Below are 18,891 nucleotides of genomic sequence, written 5' to 3'. Positions count from 1 at the left end.
CACCTTCCTATGCACAGGATGAACATGCAAACAAAAATTCCCAGATTCAAAATCCAGTCTTATGGCTGTGAGAGCCAATACTGCACCATCAGTAGAACATTTACTATAATTTATTCATGCAAACAATGAATATGGGTGAACAGTCTCTTTCCCAGAGGGAGAAGACAAAGGGGGCTTTATTAAGACTCTGTGTATGCTATAAACAATGCTTGCAGTGATGTAAAGCCACAGCCTAAATATGTTCAGAGTATGATACTGGTAAGCAAAGCACAGTCTTAAAAAATCTCTGCAGTTACAATCAAGAGAAACTTGTCTGTACTCCACATGCAGGATACATTTATGACTCATATATTCGTATTTGTACTTTACACAAGAGAAATGGTACAGTGCCTGAAGGCATGAAGAAGCTTGGTCTTATTTTACAGTGGGCCAAAATCATCAGGACTTCAAAAGACATGTCGCAATGTCGCTATGGACAGGCTTGTAAAATATTTAGATTTTATATCATGTTTCATTCAGGAAACCACATGCTTGTTTTCTCAATAATAAACCATCACTCTTTCGCCTCACTTTCTCTCGCGCCTCCGGGCGGTCTGTGTCGCTGTATGCCTGAATTCATTTGAAAATACGTTTGTGCAGTCGATTACACAGCTGCCTTCTTTTGAGGTGGGTTTTAGATGTTTTGGTTTCCACGTGACTGCACCATGACAGATGTTGTCTGTGCCTGTGAGTCGCCACAAAGTGACAGTGGTGCATTCGCAGGCCCAAACTAGACCATGTTTTCTATTTTGATAGGACAACAAATAATAAGTCAGACAAGTCCACCTCGAGCATTATCGTCGTGAATGTTTGTTGATGCAGCGCCGCCTACCTCCGTGAGGTGTGGGTTTGGGTTGAAGCCACACTGGTTGCACACCGTGGAGCGACACTGCGTACAGATGTTGGAGTTTGGCCTGTCGTCCCCGGTGCCCGACAGGTCGGCGGTTTTGCAGACGGGGCAAAGTTTGCTGCTGGGCATGGGTGCGATTTGAGGCACAGAGTAAGGAGAGGTGGGGACGCTGCCTCGGTCAGGGGACACGGAAGGGGACCTCCCAGTCCTGCTGCCCCCCACGTCCACCTGCAGACTCTTCCTGGACACGTGGCCCTGGCCCTGCTCTCCTTGAGGTGCCGCATGCTGAGGGGTGTCGTGGGCAGCCAACCGGTCACCTGTCCCATGGTGACTGCTCTGGACTCCTACTTTAGGTCCCGGATCTGATGGAGAAGGTCTGGCAGAGGGGGGGAACAGAAAACACAGAGCATAGTGGATAGAGGTCCTAATCTTCCATTACGAGTTTGTGGCTATAGAGTCAATACCACTTAGTGTTTCAGAGAGGTCTTAGGGTTTCTCTACCAATATCTACTGAGGAGACATTTGAAAGTCTTTCTTTCAGGGCTTTATAAAGAAGGGAGGGCAGTGTATTTTCCCTTTTTTTTTTTTACATGCTTGCATTTAACTTTTTTTGACGTAGTACTTTGTTGCAGTAATATTAAAGTTTATTCATACAAAACTTATCAAAAGCAGTGTTAACAAAGAGATATAAAGGAAACATAAAATACAGCAGGAACCAAATTAGGATTGGGGAAAGCAAACGATAAAAAAAAAAAACTATCAAAACAGACCGCAAAAGCAAAACTGTGAATCACAAAAGATTGTCAAAGAAAGAAATGACAAGGCTCTTCAACAACAATGAATATTGTGATTTGAAAGTAGATATTGACGAGGCTCCTCAGGCTCTCTGTTCCAGGTCCTCTCAGAGCTACAGCTTGATCTGCTTCTGTTTTTCACTGTGTAGTGAGCAGCGGGTTACTACTGCAGGGTCTCAGGTTACACACATGTTGGTACAGGTGCAACAGTACCAATAAATATTGGTGTCAAAGTTCAGGGAGGGGACACAGGTACAAAGGTGAAACAAAAACTATTTTTGAAAGTACGTTGAACTTGAACTTATGAAATATTATTTTACAAACAGGGAAAACAAACAACCTGCAGGTAAGGAATCGAACTACAAGGGGAGGGAATCCAAACACGAGGCATAAACAAGGTAAATAAATAAGACATTCCGTCCACTTCCATTTGTTCAGGGGCGCAAACTAAACACCTGGACTATAACACAAAGGACTTAAAAGTGCTGGAATTGAACTGAATTGGTGAAAGCATTTTTTCCACAAACCTATAAATAGTCAAATGACCAAATGACTGGACTTCTTTTGCTACTGTCACAAAATGAATATTCCTCAGAGCCTACAGTGCCATAGCTTCCTGGGATTATAATTACAAGTTCCACACCCAGGCAGGAGACATATTTGTCTATTTTAAACAGTGCATATTTCACAGTTTAAAAATAAACAGAATTTATTATATTTAAGAGCTTTTAGGTAGGTCGGTGTTATATTTTCAGGAAGACACTATACAGTATTAAGTGTAGCTTATATATATAAATATATCACATATTTGGCGGAGGTCCTCACAATCTTTCCACTGTTCACACCAAGTCAATTTCCTGATATCTATGAGTCTGATTTTTTCATTAAAGGTTTACACAGAGTAGAAATAGGAGTTTGACACTTTTCAAAAAGAAATAAATTGATTAGTGTTCTTTATTATTTTAAAGGCTTTCAATTTTAAGCAGCCCCTGTAAACAACCATTAAAATTCCAGCAAGTACAGTCTGAGGAGGCTGATGAGAGAAGAACAGAGAGTAGGACTGAACTAATAGTAAAGCATGGAGAAGGGGAAGTATAAAGACAGAGGAACACTATACAGTGCCAATCCATAGTTGCACATTAAAATGAGCTGCGTTTAATATTTTCTTCGAGAAGATTTTATTGCAGTGTTACAGTACTATTTTCTTTGCTTCTTTTAATGTACAGCACAAGCCGTTCTTGAGTTGTTGTATAATACGGATCCCTCCAGATCTGAGTTGAAATCACTCCTCAAAGCATTAAAAGACTTTATTATAGTTCATGATGTTAACTGGTTTATTTTGCCTCTATCTGATTTTATGAAATGCTTCTTGTGGCTTCTTATCACCCTTTGAAGCTCTTATGTCCCTGCCTTGGAGACGTATTTGCGCTAAGAAAAAGGTGGTATCAGTATAAACTCCTGGTTTTCTTGCTGCTTGGCCTTGGCCTGCCAATAGTTAAATAAGAATGGATATGTCATAACAACTTAGACCTTGTTTTGTCATGGCCGTCGTCTTCAAAGGCAGCCTCAGCCGCAGCAGATCTGCATTCACAGCGAGGGAAGTGTGGAAATAAAGGGAGGAATCAAGTAATAAAAGTAGTGCATGCTAGCAATTGTGAGTCACTGCAGATGACTTTGGTTGCGGCACAACGCCAACATTTATTGTATTAAACTAGATGTTTGCAGATAATGCTAAAGCACTGATGCACTGCGTATAGATGTCTCTCTGAATCGTACATACTGGACATACTTTCCCATAATAATTATAACTCGAATAGCAAAGATACCTAATAGAGTCTCTCGTGGTTCACGCAAGACCCGAGGCATGGCTTAATGAGAGTCAAAAAGAGTGTGAACTGGCAGACACCTTTTTTAAAAGATTCCTTTAGATATTTTCTTCCATCAGCAAATGAGAGTCCACTGAGAACAACTTGTAGCTCCGCGTCTAAAGTGCTACAAATTACTTGCTTTATTGCAAAGTGGATAGCGAGTCGTTTCTGCATTGCTAGTCCTTTGTAACAGGAGAAACTACCTATCGTTAAGAGGCCGAAAGACGGTGAGATAATCTACGCAATGTCAATGATGCACACAAAATGGTTGCACTGCTGGAAAACTTGACACAGATCACACTGAAGTAATTAAGATTGTTACTGCAGGAAAAAAAATGTGTCTTAAAGGAATGGGCCAACAATTTCCGAAGTATAGCAGCAGCTTTACTACTGTCATATCTGGTAAAAAAAAAAAAAAACAAAGGGAAACAAGAAAAGACCAGTAGGCTCAACCAAGACTGCAAACGAGGGAAAATAGCTCAATTAATTAATCATCCAAAAGAATATGAGTATCTTTTGCATGTAAGTATCAGAGCTTTTTAGATTGCAACAGTAAAACCTATGAGAGCCAACGCAGGTGACCAACTGAGTGATGCCACAAGTAGACCAAATGTCCCTACTAGCTATATTTGCTTTAAATTAAAAGCCATGTCTGAGTTCATACACATTTCATGAGTATACCACCAAATTATGATCAATTCTTGATGACAGAAAAGTCTTTTAGATCAAAATAAACATTTATGTAAAGGTTGTTTTTGTATTATCTTCCAATAGGAACTTTATTGGTGTGACGTTAGAGGAGTGCCTGACAAGAGGAGTATCACTGGTTTGATTTTGGGTTGAGGAATTTCCTCTGCTGAGTTTGCATCTTTTCTTCCTCGTAATCTGGTTCGCTTCCACTGTCCCAAGAAATGTGTGCTATGTGAGTTAGTGTAAATTCAGAATGATGGTCATTTGACCTTCCAAGGTGTACTTCACTTTTGTCTGCTGGGACCAGTTCCAGTCTTTAACGTTTTGACCACCAATAAAAGTGCTTTCACAAAATGCTTAATTCAATTACAGTGTTCTTTAAATTTAGCGAACAATACAGGACGCTTGAAGGATGTGATTAATACCAAATGGTCGATGTCACAAATATTACATTGGGTTTTTTTCTCAGGAAATAAATCCACAAGGGTGACTTCACATTGACGTCTGTCAAATACGTCCCCTGCAATAGAGATGTGGCTTGAGCCGGATACAGTATATCTGTATCAATGTCTCCATGATAGCGAGGCTGTATGTTTCTCATTGATTTATACCTCTGGCCACGGGAAACAAAGCTGTGTTGCTCGCAGGCTTCCAGTGGAAAAGCTATCTCGTGACACTTAGTGATGCTTAAAGGTCAAAGCAGATTTATAACAGAAATCAGACTTACATATGCTCAAACACACCATTTGTTTTATGTGTCTAAATTGAATTCTAAACGTGTCAAGTGAAGTATTCCACCTGCTCATCAAAACAGCATCAACAACTAACAAGGTTGTTTCCAGTCAGTGCTGAAAATGGTACAATGAGGAAACCTAACCTTTTGAGGGTTTTTTTTTCCTTTCATCAAAAAAAAAAAAGTACATTTTCAGCTTTATAATTCTTCACCAGGACATAGTTCATTGGTAGTGTAGCAGCTGCTGGACACTTTATTTGCTAGATGAGGTTTTGTGTGATGAAGTGAATCACCCGGGTTGAGGAGGAACAAAAAAAAAAAAAAAAAGAAAGAACTGGATAACTGTGATCAGTGGCAGCCCCTCAGGGGGATCTCAGGGTCCCGGGTTGGGAAATACAGTTATAGGCCCCAAAAGGAAGCAACAACTTCACATGTTTCTCATCATATCTTGTCCCAGCAAAACTGAACCTGAGGGCTGCAGAAAGATTCTTGCACAGGTTACTCCCGGCAAATTTGTGTTGTCTGCGGTCTGGCAACGTGAAGTACAGAAAATTATGTTCATATTAATATTTGATATATTTATTAATATTATATGAGTTGTTTATGGAATTTATGCTTTATATATGGTCAAGGACATCACCATGACACTGACAACACCTCATCGGCAGGTAGCGTCATAAATAATGAGTTCTTTTGCATTATTTGCTTGAGTTATGACAGCCATTTGGTATGTGTAAGCTACATAGAGTACAGTGCTTCCATTGCCCAATGTAAATAAATTATGAGGACGTACTGTTTGAACACTTTGTCTTGGAGCACAAGTACATCCATTAATTTTATGGCTTTTATGAACTGTGGCATTGTTTGGGTTCAAAAAGAAACGGCGTCAGAAAGGCAGATGTGGAACAGACAGCTCCTTGCTAATTCGGCTATTAGAAATAGAAAACGGCAGCAGCACACTGACAAAGTTACGGTAAACAGGAAATATTTGGAGCTGTTGTCAGAGAGCTTCTCGGTTATGTTCATTAGGTCAGTATGACTGTGCAGTTAGTCAACACTGTCAGGATGATGGAAGAAAAGAACCAGTGTGGTGCTCTGCAAGGCAGAAGGCAAGGGTGGTTCCCCTTATCTCCACAGGCTCCTATAGAGGGCTCAAGTTGTTCTCTGGCTGTGATGAATAAAATATAAAATGGTCTGAAACCGAATAAAAGGAAAACCCTATATGGAATCCGACATTTCAATGAGGTAACAGAGCATAATATGCACTGGTTCATATTAATACTTTTTTTTAAATACTGCTCTTGATTTTAATTAGGTAGAAAGTGTCCTATCTACAGTCTCAGTTCTGAGTCTCATTGTCTAATATAGGCTCACAAGTTCTTTGTGAGAGAATGTGTTCAAGCAGGATTCAGACTAAATGTGGGGCTGCGATCTGGAAAAAAAAACATTTAAATTAGCTACATGATATAGTGGCCCACCCCTTCTCTGCCCATTTCTCACCGTGCCTCACTTTTTCTCTCCACACACTCAGTCTCTCTCCACTCAAGATCACTTTATGAGATCCACCTTAGGGTGGATACCACAGAGAAATCAGGAGGTTACAAGGGAGTTATGAGCCTTTAAACCTGTCCCACAGTAGATATTCAGGATGTACAGTGAGTGCTTTTCCAAATAGAAACATAGAGAGGACTGGACATTATCAAAAGTACAAAGCAGTCCTCTGCAGAGCACACGGAGACTGTGCCATTATATCTGAAAAGCACAACAAATCAAGCAGTAAGTCACTACGATGAGACAGATTCGCCAATAGCGTGAAGCATTAAGAGGCACATACATCTATGAGAACTTCAAGCTGCACTGCAACCACAGACAGATAGTAAACAGGTGTGGCTAATCTGAGATGCAGCTGTGCGGCTGTGTGTGTGTGTGTGTGTGTGTGTGTGTGTGTGTGTGTGTGTGTGTGTGTGTGTGTGTGTGTGTGTGTGTGTGTGTGTGTGTGTGTGTGTGTGTGTGTGTGTGTGTGTGTTTTTGTGTGCCTGTACTATTCAGGTCTACAACAGTTGAACTGTGTAATTAAGGTAATATCAGATCTTGTCAGATCTAGGAAGGGTAATCCCTCCCACACACCCACACAGAAAGTACAGACCCACCAGCGGCATGCTCCATGAGATCACACACTAATGGTCTGGGCTGGCTTTTAGAAAAAGGCTAATATTTTATCAGCTTCAGTGATTGGGGTTTGCATAATGTAACTGACAGTAGTGAGCAGACACTGTTGTGCAAGAGCACTATACCAGTCTGAGCTGGCGGTCTGGATTTTTCATGAAGGGATGCAAGAGCACTTTTGCAGAAGAGATGAGGCTTTTTTTTTCTTCTCCCCGTGTGCAGCTGGCTGTGGTAGAAAACAATTTTCACTAACTCCATATTGGTCTGAGCCTGGGATCTGATAACTGAGACAACTGTGGCATATATGCGCTCTGATACCGGGCTCTCAATGACGGTATCTGACAGCCGCCTTGTCAAAGGGACACAGACGTGTGGTCGCCCGGAGGAAGGTGATTTCTCACAATGACTCTGTATTTACTCGCATTCACGTCGAGTAAATCAACCTGTAATGGAACCGACTGAGCCCTTCAACGTGAGATCCCGGCGCTCTGTGCATCATTTACATTTCTAATTTATTTATCACCTCAAGCTATGTGGACGTCAATATTTCTCCGATCCATTCTAAAGTATTTATATTCACTTGGTTTGCACGGAGGAGGAGAAACGTCCTGCTGATGCCTCAGGACAGACGCCGCGAAAACGGGCGTAGAAATTCCTGTTGAACGGTCTGAAAGCGATATTTACATTTGCTGGCTTCACGTCAACATCGATGCGTGTTGAATTTGAGTCCTTTCAACCCCACTACAAAAAAAGGCGGTGCGAGCAAAGGGCGTTTAAATAAAAGGAGTAGGAAAAGGGGTGGTGGATGTGTTGACAAGGATATTGAAATAAATAATTAAGCACCCATTCAAGTCTATCTACACGCAGTCGGTCGGTCCTGTCTCTACGCTTCACACCGCCGCCACGCCGCCGTGTAGCCTCCCTGATTTCGCTCCACACTTTTGAGGCGGAGAAGCGTCGTCGCTTCCGCGGCTACCTGTTAATCCCCGGCCCGGGTCCAGTCCCGCTTCCCCCGGCTGGCGCTCCGTTGCTCGGCTTGATGAGCTGTCCAGAGCCCGGTGGTGCTGAAATGGAAGCCGGAGCCCCCGCTGCAGGGACGGCGGGGCCGGGCTGTCCCGCCTGTCCCTCCCCCTCCATGCTGGCCTCGTTCCCCATCGCCTCCGGATCGGTCGCGACGGGAGAGAAACGATGTTGTAGATGGATCTACAGCTGTGGTGGAAACTCGGGTGAAACTCAGCGCTGCTCCCCTTCCGCCATCATCACCTACAATTCAGCATCACGCACGGAGCACGCGCGCTGACGGAGAGGCTGAGGGAGCGCGCTGACGCAATGGGTGGTGACTTGTGTGGCTCGTACGTGCGCGCTCACGATGCCTCGAGTCACCACGCAAACACAACCCGCGAGCCCGCACGGCGCATGACCGGAGCCCGCTGAGACCTCCCTCATTCAAGTCCCGTCTCTCCCTTTACGGAGCGTTTGTTTTGTAACCCAAATGATGAAGACACCGCGCAGCGCGTGCTCCAGGCTTGAAATGAGACCAACCTTTATACTATTTGACTGTATTCTGCGTCTTTTACCCAGTGACAAAATTAAAGATAAACCTAAGCCATCACAGTGCCCAGTCCAAGCAGGTTCCATTCTATTACGTAACACGGGATAATCTCATATTGTCATTGTTATGTCAATATTTGCTTTTTTTCCAGAAGTGCAAGTCATCCATATTGATTTATTTTCTTTTATTCAGTCCTATAACACGTAGTTGGTGTGGGTAACCACTTTAACTTAATGTATAAACTCCCATAAGACAAAATAATGAAATCCCCATGAATAGAAAAGCAGTGCGAGGCAGACTTGGCATAATTTAGTCACATGTTCCATTTCATTTGAATCCATTCAATTTGTCAGCTAACAGATAAATAACATTTGAGATGCCTCTGCAGCTGTGCAAGATATGGACCGTGGTTCTTTTCTTTATTCACTGAATTACTGGGAGATAGTGGTGACATAATACTACAGCATGGGTTTATTCAACACAAACATCTGCTTGCACTGAAAATGTGTAGCTGAGGGGTGGTTTTTGTTTAGTTTTTTTTTTTTTTTTAGCTCCCTCTTCCACTTCAGGCTACTCTTTGTACTTTGATGCTCTGACAAAGAGCCAGTGTCATGTTTACAAGTTCATCATATTGTTCTCAACGATAAAGACTGACGGCATCAGATGAAAATACATCATTTGGAGTGCCCAAATTCTGTTTCATGTTGGATTGATTATGATAATCTCACTGTATTTATTGGTAAAAAGTGATATTCCTAACAAATGTTGATTAGGTAAAAAAATAAAAAAGTAGGAAGTGTGTTCATTCAGCAGATGATAGCAGTGTATTTGTCTTAGATACATTGAAGCAATGTTGTAGAAGATCCAACACTGATAATCAAAGCAAGAACAAAACAGACTAATAACAGGAATTTCAAAACTAAATAGTGACATTTATAAATATCTTCATTGCAACAAAGATATTAATGTGATAAAAAGTAAAAAAAAAATTTAAAAAAAAAAATTTAATTGGCTCTCCTCCTTTAGGTCCAGAGGATGCCATGTCATTGTTTCACTCACCTTTAAATGAGTGCTCTCCCTAGTGTACACAAACTGTCACTACAATAAAACACTTCCATCTGAAAAGCTTTGAGCTTTCATGCGTTTGCAAACGACACGTTGTTGTTTAAATTATTTAACACCATATTCGTTCATCAACCATTACAGTCATGTCGATTTCACAAGCCCAAACACACAAAGAAAATGTAGATTATCGCAAAATATTCTCACAGACTTTAATGCAGAATAAACTGGCAAGCACAAAAAACAACTGAAGCCAGTAAACAGATACATATGTACAAAACACACATCATCATCACACAATTAACTTAATATTCACTCACTTTGAGATCCATTTTAAGTTACAAAAATAACACAAGAGCTTGTTTTCACTGCAGGATCTAATGAAACAGACATAGCAAGAGATCCTTAGTTGGAAAAAAAAACATTCCAGTAAAAACCAAACCCCCATGATGCATCATGAGATTTAAACTGTCCTTATATCACATGATGACTAAAATAAATTTTTGATGTTAGATTATGAACTATATATACCGAGTTTACTGTGGCTAAAATGCTGTGAATTAAATAGTAGAATGATTCCATACTCTATTGGCACCGTAAAGACTTGAGAAAAATGTAGTTGGAGGAATATTGACATAAAGTGTATTCTAACTGACATAAGAAGCTTTTTGACGGTGGTCTAGCAATATCAATGACCATAAAACCGCAGAGAAGATACCATTAAAATCCTTCAAGTGCATTGCTGGAAACATGCCTCTCTTCATATATATACAGCGGTATGGACAAGAAGAACATTTACACCGAGTCTAAAAATGGAGGATGTATATACAAAACTGGTTTTAAAAAAATTGATTGATTTTAAGAAGCAGGCGAGGCTCAGTTGGAAAAACAACACTAACCTGCCTCTATGAGGGAGCGTTTCAGGAGTGTAGCAATATTCTTTTTCTCCGTGGTGATTGCTTGGTGCTTACAGAACTTTTGATTGTTTTTAATTTACTGGCGCTTGGCTTTGTAAGGTCGGGAGCGTTTCCTTCGGTCGGGCTTCCTCTGTTTGTGCAAGCGACCAATGCTGACTCCCTGCCGACGGCGCACAGAAATGTTTTGCTCCACGAGGCTGGCCAGCATGCCTGCAGGTGACACCAAGTCAGAATGAATGGAGTAGCAGGGGAATCATAAACATGGCAGAAAAGGTCGTTGTTGTGCATACTCCTACATGGGTCTGGAAAGAATTTCATTGGAAGATGCATACGAGACAACTCTGCACATTTCACACATTTCAAAACACATGTCACACATTTCACCACCGCAGATGGAAACATTCTCAGTGATCTCATAGCCTCACATATGTACCGTCATGTGCTGTCACCTAATCTCATAACTGAAATGAAATCCTTATCTGTAACACTAATTCGAGGCAAAACAGTACAAAATATATTGAGCATACAGCATGCATGGTGATTGAGTTTACCTTCTTGGGCCAGCATTGATATGAAGGTACAGATAAATTCATCGTAGTTGTGGGTCCGCCGCTGATCATCAATCTGAGCAAAAGGGAACATTTTGAAACTGAGTAAAAATCCAATGAAAATACCACCGGGCACTTGATCGCAGTTCAACAAAACCTACTTTATATTTTTTCCTCTTTTCTACCTCCTCCTTCAGATAAACCTCATAGTTGGCGATGTCGGCTTCTACACACTTGAGCAGTGCGAGCAGCTCCTGCAGTAGACACAATTGTATTGTTTGTTTTATTAATCACAGCAAATAGTTTCTTAAAAAGGTACCGCAAGTAGAAAACGTGAGGCAACCATGACACTAAAATAATGTTGATGGGTTTAAGAGGGAAATTCCTGGACTTACTTTTGGCGAGTACTTGTCCCCGGAGGGCTTGCTATCTGCAGCGCTTTCAACTGCGCTCAGCTTCTCCTTGCTGGGTTTCACCTCCGCTTCGCCTTTGTTCTCCTCTTCTTTCTTCACCTCTACAGATGGTCCCTCACCACCCTCATTTACACTTTCTTCCTCCTTGGTTTTCTCTTTGTCTTTTTTCTTCTCTGGAGTACTCGGTCTCTTCGTGCCGTCAGCAGCTAAATCAGCTATGAAAATGACAAATGAAAAAAATGACCGTCTATTGACAATATTTAGGCACAGGCACTCCTCCCTAAAAACAACACGCATCATACAAATACAGCCAAAAAAAAACAGGTGATAGTATTAAATGATTCATACGTGGCGATTGTATTGAACTATCAAGACTGTGATGCTTGCTCAAGAGGAGGCTTCTAAACCAGGCTTGTAAATGTGGCCGACAGCTGAGAAGCCGTGTACTCACCAGATGGAGGAAGAGCACAGATGACTCCATTCTCCTGTAGGTGTAACAAGGCCACGCTGACGGAGGGCCCCAGTTCCCGTACGGCGCGGTTATGTCTGGAGTCCAGCCTCAGCATTTCGTCTTCTCCAAACAGCACACGGGACAGATGGGACGCGACCGGACTCGACGGGCGCGTGGCGGCCTGCGAGCGCGCCGGTGAGCGCAGCGGGGAGTTGAAGGCGCTGCCGATCTCCGAGGCCGTGTCGGTGCTTTCGTTGCTGGGTGTCGGGGAAGGCTGCGAAGCAGATGTGATGCAAATGCCCCCCGTGCGGCCTTCAGTGCGTACGGACAGGGGGGTATTCAGGGCGTCCTTTCTTTGAACTTCTTTCTTTAGTTTCTCAGCCAAAACTGTGAGCGCAATCTGGCTCTCGATGCCCGTCCCAATCCGGCCCGTTCTTGAGCGCAGACTTGCTTTTCGCCTGATCCTGAGGGGGGGGGGGATAAAAATGTATCCAAGCTAACAAAAGCAGCTCCAGTCTCAAATGGCAACATGAAACATAAAACCAAAGTATCTGCTAACGGACATGAACAATGCCCACCTGTTGGATGTGCCAGCGGAGCCACTCACATCCTCCTCATCGTCATCATAGTCATCATCATCAGAGTACGGGGGCTGGGGGGGGGCTGGCACCCGAGAGCGAGCAACACCAGCTGCAAGATCTTCCTCCTCCTGTCAGTGACACAACCTTTGTTGAGCCTACGGACAATATGTTTCTACAAGCCGACAAACTAAATCAATGGTAACTTTAAACACGCGATAACAAGAATAAACATTCAACACAAAGGCACAGTGAATTATACGCCAATCATCTAAAAATATTACGACCACAAACAAGTAAAGACAGTAACACTGATTATATTTTCATCACCAGTTTTTTTGGGGGGGAGAAAGAAAAATGGCCAAAGATTGGAGTAGTTTGACAAGGCCTGAGGCGAGACAACTGGGTCAGATAATCTTCAAAGCTGCAGCTCTTATGGGATATTCCCAATCTGCTATGGTGAGTGTCTAATAAAAGTGAACTAATGGAGTCCTTGCCTCAATGGCTCCGGGCTCTTTAAGCCATCTTTAGTTATAATGTTATGGCTGTATATTCATACATGCAAACATAAACCCCAAATTCCAAATTAACATTTCAGGGGTTTGTTTGTTGTTGGGGTTTTTTTTTTTTTAACCAAAAAATGTCAAATACCAGCGTTGGCTGTTACCGAGTACTGAACTGAAACGTCTTACATTTGATACATGAACTTAATTCACTGCTTTCACACAAAACAAACTATCCATTCAATGTCAACACCTTTGCTCAGAAAAGATAAGCATCAACACAATTTTAACAACAAGTAATCAATAATAACCATACAAAATCAAGTGGAATATTGCATAGCTGTAACTATGAATGATTCATTTGATGGAGGTCAATACAGATTGAGGAGTTGGAGAGAGAAACGTGCAACAAAATACTGGCAGCCTACTTTAGAAATGGCAAAAGTACATAATTGCTGCCTTTTTGTGCTTCTCGGGTCTTTTTTCCTGTCTGCCATCATGGTACTTCATTTTGAGAATCACTCTCCGTTGCAACAATGAATTTGAATCAATTTGTGTGAAGACAAGAGGTCATGGCATCTTTTTCAAATGCAGAGTTTAGTCTTTTGTCCGAAATGTTTCATTCTATTATATTCCACTGGTGTTCAGCCATTTTTGAACTGTTAGCCAGAAACACACCACCCGATTATACCTGCATTGGAGACTTGGCGTAGTTGTGGTTGTCGAGGAAGGCGGGCAGACGCTGAACGATGGGGTTGGTACTGGTGACTTGTTGAGGACCTCCCGCTGTGGGGACGGGTGGCTTTCCCATGACCTTGGTATTTCCTGCAGGGCTGGAGGCATCTTTGGACTGCGTTCCTGATTCATCAACCAAATCTAAAATTTTAATGTTATAATAACAGTGAAATATTCATGATAAGTTCTCACACATTTTACAAGATAATATTCAACAATGTCATTTAAAGTACCAGAGGAAGCCTGATCAGCTCCTTGTGATGTAACTGGCTCTGTGTCCGATTCTTTCTTGATGGCTGTGGTGTTTTTCTCAGGAGGCGCAGACTCCTGCTGCTTCTTGTCATGGACGTGCTCGGGCTGAGTGAGGCGAATCATCTGGACACATGAAAACAGATTTAAGTTACTCCTCGAAAATCCATACGACTGAGACACAACGTCAACCTGTATCCCAGCATATGATTAAAAAGAAGCAGCGCAGTTGCATTTTGATTCCATTTCATTCCTCTTTCAAGTTTCAGATTGAAGGAAGACAGAGTGAAGTTTGAAATGCTCTCAAGGCTGGCAAAAGTTTTGAGCTTGTGATCAAACTTAATTCAGCTCAGTTCCTGACCTTCTGCAGACCCTCCAGAACTGTCTGCCGATTCCTTTTAAGAATTTCCAGTTTGGACTCGTACTTCATTCGGCGGTCAGGCACCACTGCCATCAGGTTGAAGCGGATGTCATGGTACGGTTCACTGAAAGAGAGCAAAGCAGCAGCATGAGAATGAGACCGAAAGGGTGTGCGCATAAAGAGTGACCCTCCGTAACAGGAGCCACAAGATTCAGAACTCACCCGGCAGTGGCCAGTCCAATCCTCTCCATGATGACTCTCCGTGCTTTATCAGTCCATTCCTCTTCCTCCCCCCACGGGCCTGAATTAGTGTTCAAAAATTATATTTCATTAAAGTACAATTAACAATATATTAGACAGATGACCATATTTTGTTACTCCCAGATTCCTTCCTATTGTTTTCACACCAACAATGCTGACGTTCAGCCCTTTTAACATCTTACTATCCATTATTAAACCGTTTCCAGCATTTGTAAGTGATTTCATCCCTTTGACAAAGCTTTATTTCTTTTACTCCCCTTGTCAATGCACATGACTGATGTTTTTAAACTGAAAATACGTTATCATGGGCAATATACACAACTAATGGCACTGTGCCTCATGCATTCAGCAGGTATGATGACAGGAGCATTTAGTAATGTAAAGGATTGCAGAACCTGCTTACAGAAGTCTAGTAAGAAAATACTTCTATTTTGAGGCTTTTTTTCCCCCATCATCAATTCAGAACAAAAGTCTCACCGTGATCGATGGGGTAAGCCTTGAGTCCATCGAGCTCAAAGAGGCGATCTTTGATGGGCACATAGCTCACAAAGTGAAAGGCCTCCATCGTCCGCACTGCACTGATCCCATTCTGTTTCTCTGGCAGGTGCCTGGGCTCCGGTCTCCATAGAAACACAAAAAAGAGCTTGAGAAACTGATACACAAACACAAAGCATCTCCCAGAGCCAAATAGACCAACAACAGATTTTTTTTTTGATTCACACACACTGAGGCACCTAAAAAAATGAAATTGAGACCAAATCACTGACTCTAGCTTACCTGGCATGGCTGTTATGTGCTCTGGCCAGCTCTGGGGCATTTCCTATTGCATAACCTTTGCTCTGAAAATACATTGAAAAATAAATCAAAAGATATAGATGACAACATGGTACAATAGGAGGAAGCAAAGGGAGATTGTGCAAATGTGCAACTAAGACCTAGAAAGAAACATTTTAAATAAACATAAAATAGTATTTTCAGTTGCTTTATTTTACTCACATTGATTTATCAAAATTTCACACCAACAAAAACCATGAACAAATAAAGAAAAACAAAGATATTGTTGAATTATAACTCACTTCTGGACTAAAGCCTTTGGTAAAAGCCTTCATACGACTCAGGGTGGTGCCAAGCGTAACTCCACTGCAGTTCAGAAGGACACTCAGCAAAGCATGAGTGGCACACGAGTTTGGTATCAGCTAGACGCAAAAACAACAGAATTTAAAATTAGACGTTGACTTTTTTTATGAAGCTCTTTTTGCAATAATAGAAAATGAAGACCTATTTTTACATATTGAACCCACAACTGATCCTTTGTATTAACTGAGAAGTATACAATGAAATATTAAATCAATATAAAAAAAAGATATCATAGCATCATATTAAATACAAGTAGTGCAATGACACAACTTACACAAAATGAAAAAATGTGGATAAGTCTTCAGATAACCTTTTATCTACGCGTGTACGCATGTACATGACTGCAAAAGAATATATGGCTTCAATACACCAGTCACTGCTTATCCAATGTAAATTGGTAGCTTTAGCTTTGAGTAAATTCATTCTTGCGGCTCACAAAATAAACAAGAATCTTTAACATATGACACAATGGCACCGACTGAAGATTAATGTTACCATCCGAACATTATGCAGTACAAAATATAACTAATATGTCTCAAAAGCTCTCTGTTAATGGAAAACAATGCCCGATAAAGCACTCACCTGATGAGCAAAAAACATATCATTGACAATTTCCTCATCGATGACAGATGTCTCGTCCACCAACGTGTTAACTTTCCTCCGAGAGCGGCGCTCCTCAATCCACTTGAAAAGGAAGATGAAGCCATACACTGGACTGGAAAAAACAATGACAGTAAGCAGTTTAAACATGTTTATGTAGGACATAATACATGGTGCAGAAGTTTGACCTTTTCCTATGCGAGTTCACAGCACCTGCCAGATAGTTTGAGTTCTTACATATCAATCCTGCTTGTCAAACAAATTCGCACAGACGTAAAAGAGTTCCAGTTACACACCTCTGACATTTGCTTTGAAGATCATAGATTTCCTCAACCTGGACACCTTTGACACCTTTTCACCAGAGACAAGCAAACAAAGAGTTCAGATGGTGCCATCAGGTTTGCAATATATTTACTGTCATAATGTGAGAAGTTATGTTGGTCTACATCAGGATACTCACCGAAATCCTCCACCAGCAGAGTGAATAGTCCTGCAATTATAAAACCATTTGACATCAACAGCTGATTAGAACTATTAAAGTGACGAAATAAAAGACAGACGCATCAGTTCTGTCATATAGCATGGTGTTTCACAAGCTCTGTATTAAACCTCATGTCTGTTTCAGGTGTTTATTACTGCAGCTATGAAGACGATTCTCAACAGTATCAAACAATCCCAATGCTTTAAAGAAACTGATTTTCAATTGAATAACTTGTCCTTAAATAAAACAGATAAATTCTTATAGCTGGAAAGTGAGTACAAAGGGGGGAAAAACAACAACAAATGAGAGAAGACTTGGAAAATACAATTTGACCTACCGTTGACCTGTCAGGGCAGAAGCTGTAAGACTGACACGTTCTAAAATGTATCTCAATGAACAATTGCCCCCCCCCCCCCTAAATGTTACTATTACTTATTTTATGTATTCTGTGTCTGGTTGAACCTGCACGTGACCTTTGTGAAGGCAAACCGCATGACTAAACTGTTGGTTTGCATCACATCTAAAAAGAACAAAGAAAGTGGAGCACATTACAGCTGCGCTTCAATCTCTGCACTGGCTGCCTGTGATTCCAGCAATTGTCTTCTTCAAAATCTTACTCCTTGACTAAAAAGCTTTGAATGATCTCAGGCCTACAGACATCCCAGATTGTAGAATATGAAACATCCAGACCCCTGAGGTCTTCAGGAAAAGGTTTACTTAAGTGTTCCCAGAGTCAGAGGCAAACAAGTTGAAGCGTCTTTCACTTCCTACACTCCTCGCCTGTGGAACACTTCTTGGAACACCTGATAACTGCTGGTGCGCTAAATTCTTTTAAATCTTACCTTAAAATACTTTAATTTTCTCAAGATTTGGATCAAACAAAATATTTAACTTATTTTATCATTTAATCCCCTTGTTTTAACGCGTTTCTTTTCTGTCCTCTTGAAGCACTGCGAGTAGACTTTCTACTGAAGCTCTCTGAGCTGCATTTTGTGAATGGTGACACATGAACTCCAACAAACAATTTAAAGAAACCGTTACTTATTCTAAGCAACTCTTTGCACACTTTAATAAAGTTGCATGTTGCACCGATTATGAACGAAAGGATGTGTCTACACATAAATGGTCTGTGTGTGCTTTCCTGTGGTGGGGGGGGGGGGGGGGTGGGGGGGGGCTAACACTGGTTAGCGTTGCTGTCTGTCCAAAACTCTCACCTGGATCACTCTCCAGCTCCAGCCACCCTTTGTTCATTTTCGTAATTGTGCAGTGCTCTGATCGAGATTTAGGATGATTTCCAGTCCATGTCCGAGGGCAGAGCGACAATCCTGAAAGCAAACTGCTCCGTCTCCATTTAGCAACAAACACTGAGATAAACACAATGGACTGGCCGCCTACAAAACACGTCACCGTCCAACGCTGAAATCCGTCCGAGCGGAAACATGAAGCAGAGCTGAGAGGAGAATGAATGGACGCGTCCTCAGTGCGCATTAGGATGGGATAGGCATATCTATGGGGATAGACATATTTATCATAATAATATGATCTACTTAAATCATAAGATCAGTTCACATTGAATACCAAAATATATCGAAAAACTCACTTCAACTTCAGTGGTGAACATTTTTCAAAGTTCACAGAATCGATACATTTGAAAATTGAGGACATTTTTTAAATGTATACGTGAAAATCTGTGTGAATAAATTATCTTAACAGAACAAAATCACTTAGTTATAATTGTCATTCTTTTGTTTTCCAAAATGTCAGCTTTTTTAACCTTTGTTAGAGCTTTAGTTCAAAATGAAATCATTCAGTCATTTATTCAAAATTGAATAAATAAATATATAAATAAATGGTTTTCACAGGTCCCATGGCGGTTCACTTCACAGCAAGAGGGTTCACACAC

At 41.4% G+C, this 18,891-nt stretch overlaps 2 protein-coding genes across 2 annotated transcripts in view; both read right to left on the bottom strand.

Annotated features, from left to right (window-relative positions):
* Nucleotides 1-8,295, bottom strand: part of bsnb (bassoon (presynaptic cytomatrix protein) b) — a gene marked incomplete at its 5' end in the record, with an annotated part of 70,317 nt that extends 62,022 nt beyond the window's left edge. The window contains 2 exons of the mRNA XM_080495897.1: nucleotides 872-1,265; nucleotides 8,117-8,295. Of these exons, the coding sequence (XP_080352023.1) occupies nucleotides 872-1,265; nucleotides 8,117-8,295 (573 nt within the window). The remainder of the gene's footprint in view (nucleotides 1-871; nucleotides 1,266-8,116) is intronic.
* A 1,797-nt stretch (nucleotides 8,296-10,092) lies between these two features.
* On the bottom strand, nucleotides 10,093-18,325 carry bap1 (BRCA1 associated deubiquitinase 1). Its single transcript, XM_080494589.1, has 17 exons — nucleotides 18,203-18,325; nucleotides 16,968-16,997; nucleotides 16,804-16,858; nucleotides 16,490-16,622; nucleotides 15,847-15,966; nucleotides 15,548-15,609; nucleotides 15,248-15,390; nucleotides 14,732-14,810; nucleotides 14,510-14,633; nucleotides 14,133-14,274; nucleotides 13,856-14,040; nucleotides 12,662-12,792; nucleotides 12,084-12,547; nucleotides 11,615-11,847; nucleotides 11,381-11,473; nucleotides 11,223-11,295; nucleotides 10,093-10,881 (listed from the first exon to the last, which is right to left on the bottom strand). Exons 1-17 carry the CDS (start codon nucleotides 18,237-18,239, stop codon nucleotides 10,748-10,750), a joined length of 2,238 nt encoding a protein of 745 aa, XP_080350715.1. The 5' UTR covers nucleotides 18,240-18,325; the 3' UTR covers nucleotides 10,093-10,747.
* Nucleotides 18,326-18,891: the final 566 nt, after the last annotated feature.

The sequence above is a fragment of the Blennius ocellaris genome (genome assembly GCF_963422515.1).
Source record: "Blennius ocellaris genome assembly, chromosome: 4".
NCBI lineage: Eukaryota > Metazoa > Chordata > Actinopteri > Blenniiformes > Blenniidae > Blennius > Blennius ocellaris.
Note: the sequence above shows the minus strand (reverse complement) of the source record. Positions and strands in the feature narration are given on the sequence as shown.

Bases quoted from the DNA above. Each gene is read 5' to 3' on its own strand.
- bap1 (XM_080494589.1), bottom strand. From the start codon at position 18,239: ATGAACAAAGGGTGGCTGGAGCTGGAGAGTGATCCAG. The intron at 16,623-16,803 runs GTGTGTAACTGG...TGTTTTTTCCAG, and splicing joins CTTCAAAGCAAATGTCAGAG to TCCAGTGTATGGCTTCATCT. The intron at 14,041-14,132 runs GTACTTTAAATG...TTAAAATTTTAG, and splicing joins AGCTGATCAGGCTTCCTCTG to ATTTGGTTGATGAATCAGGA.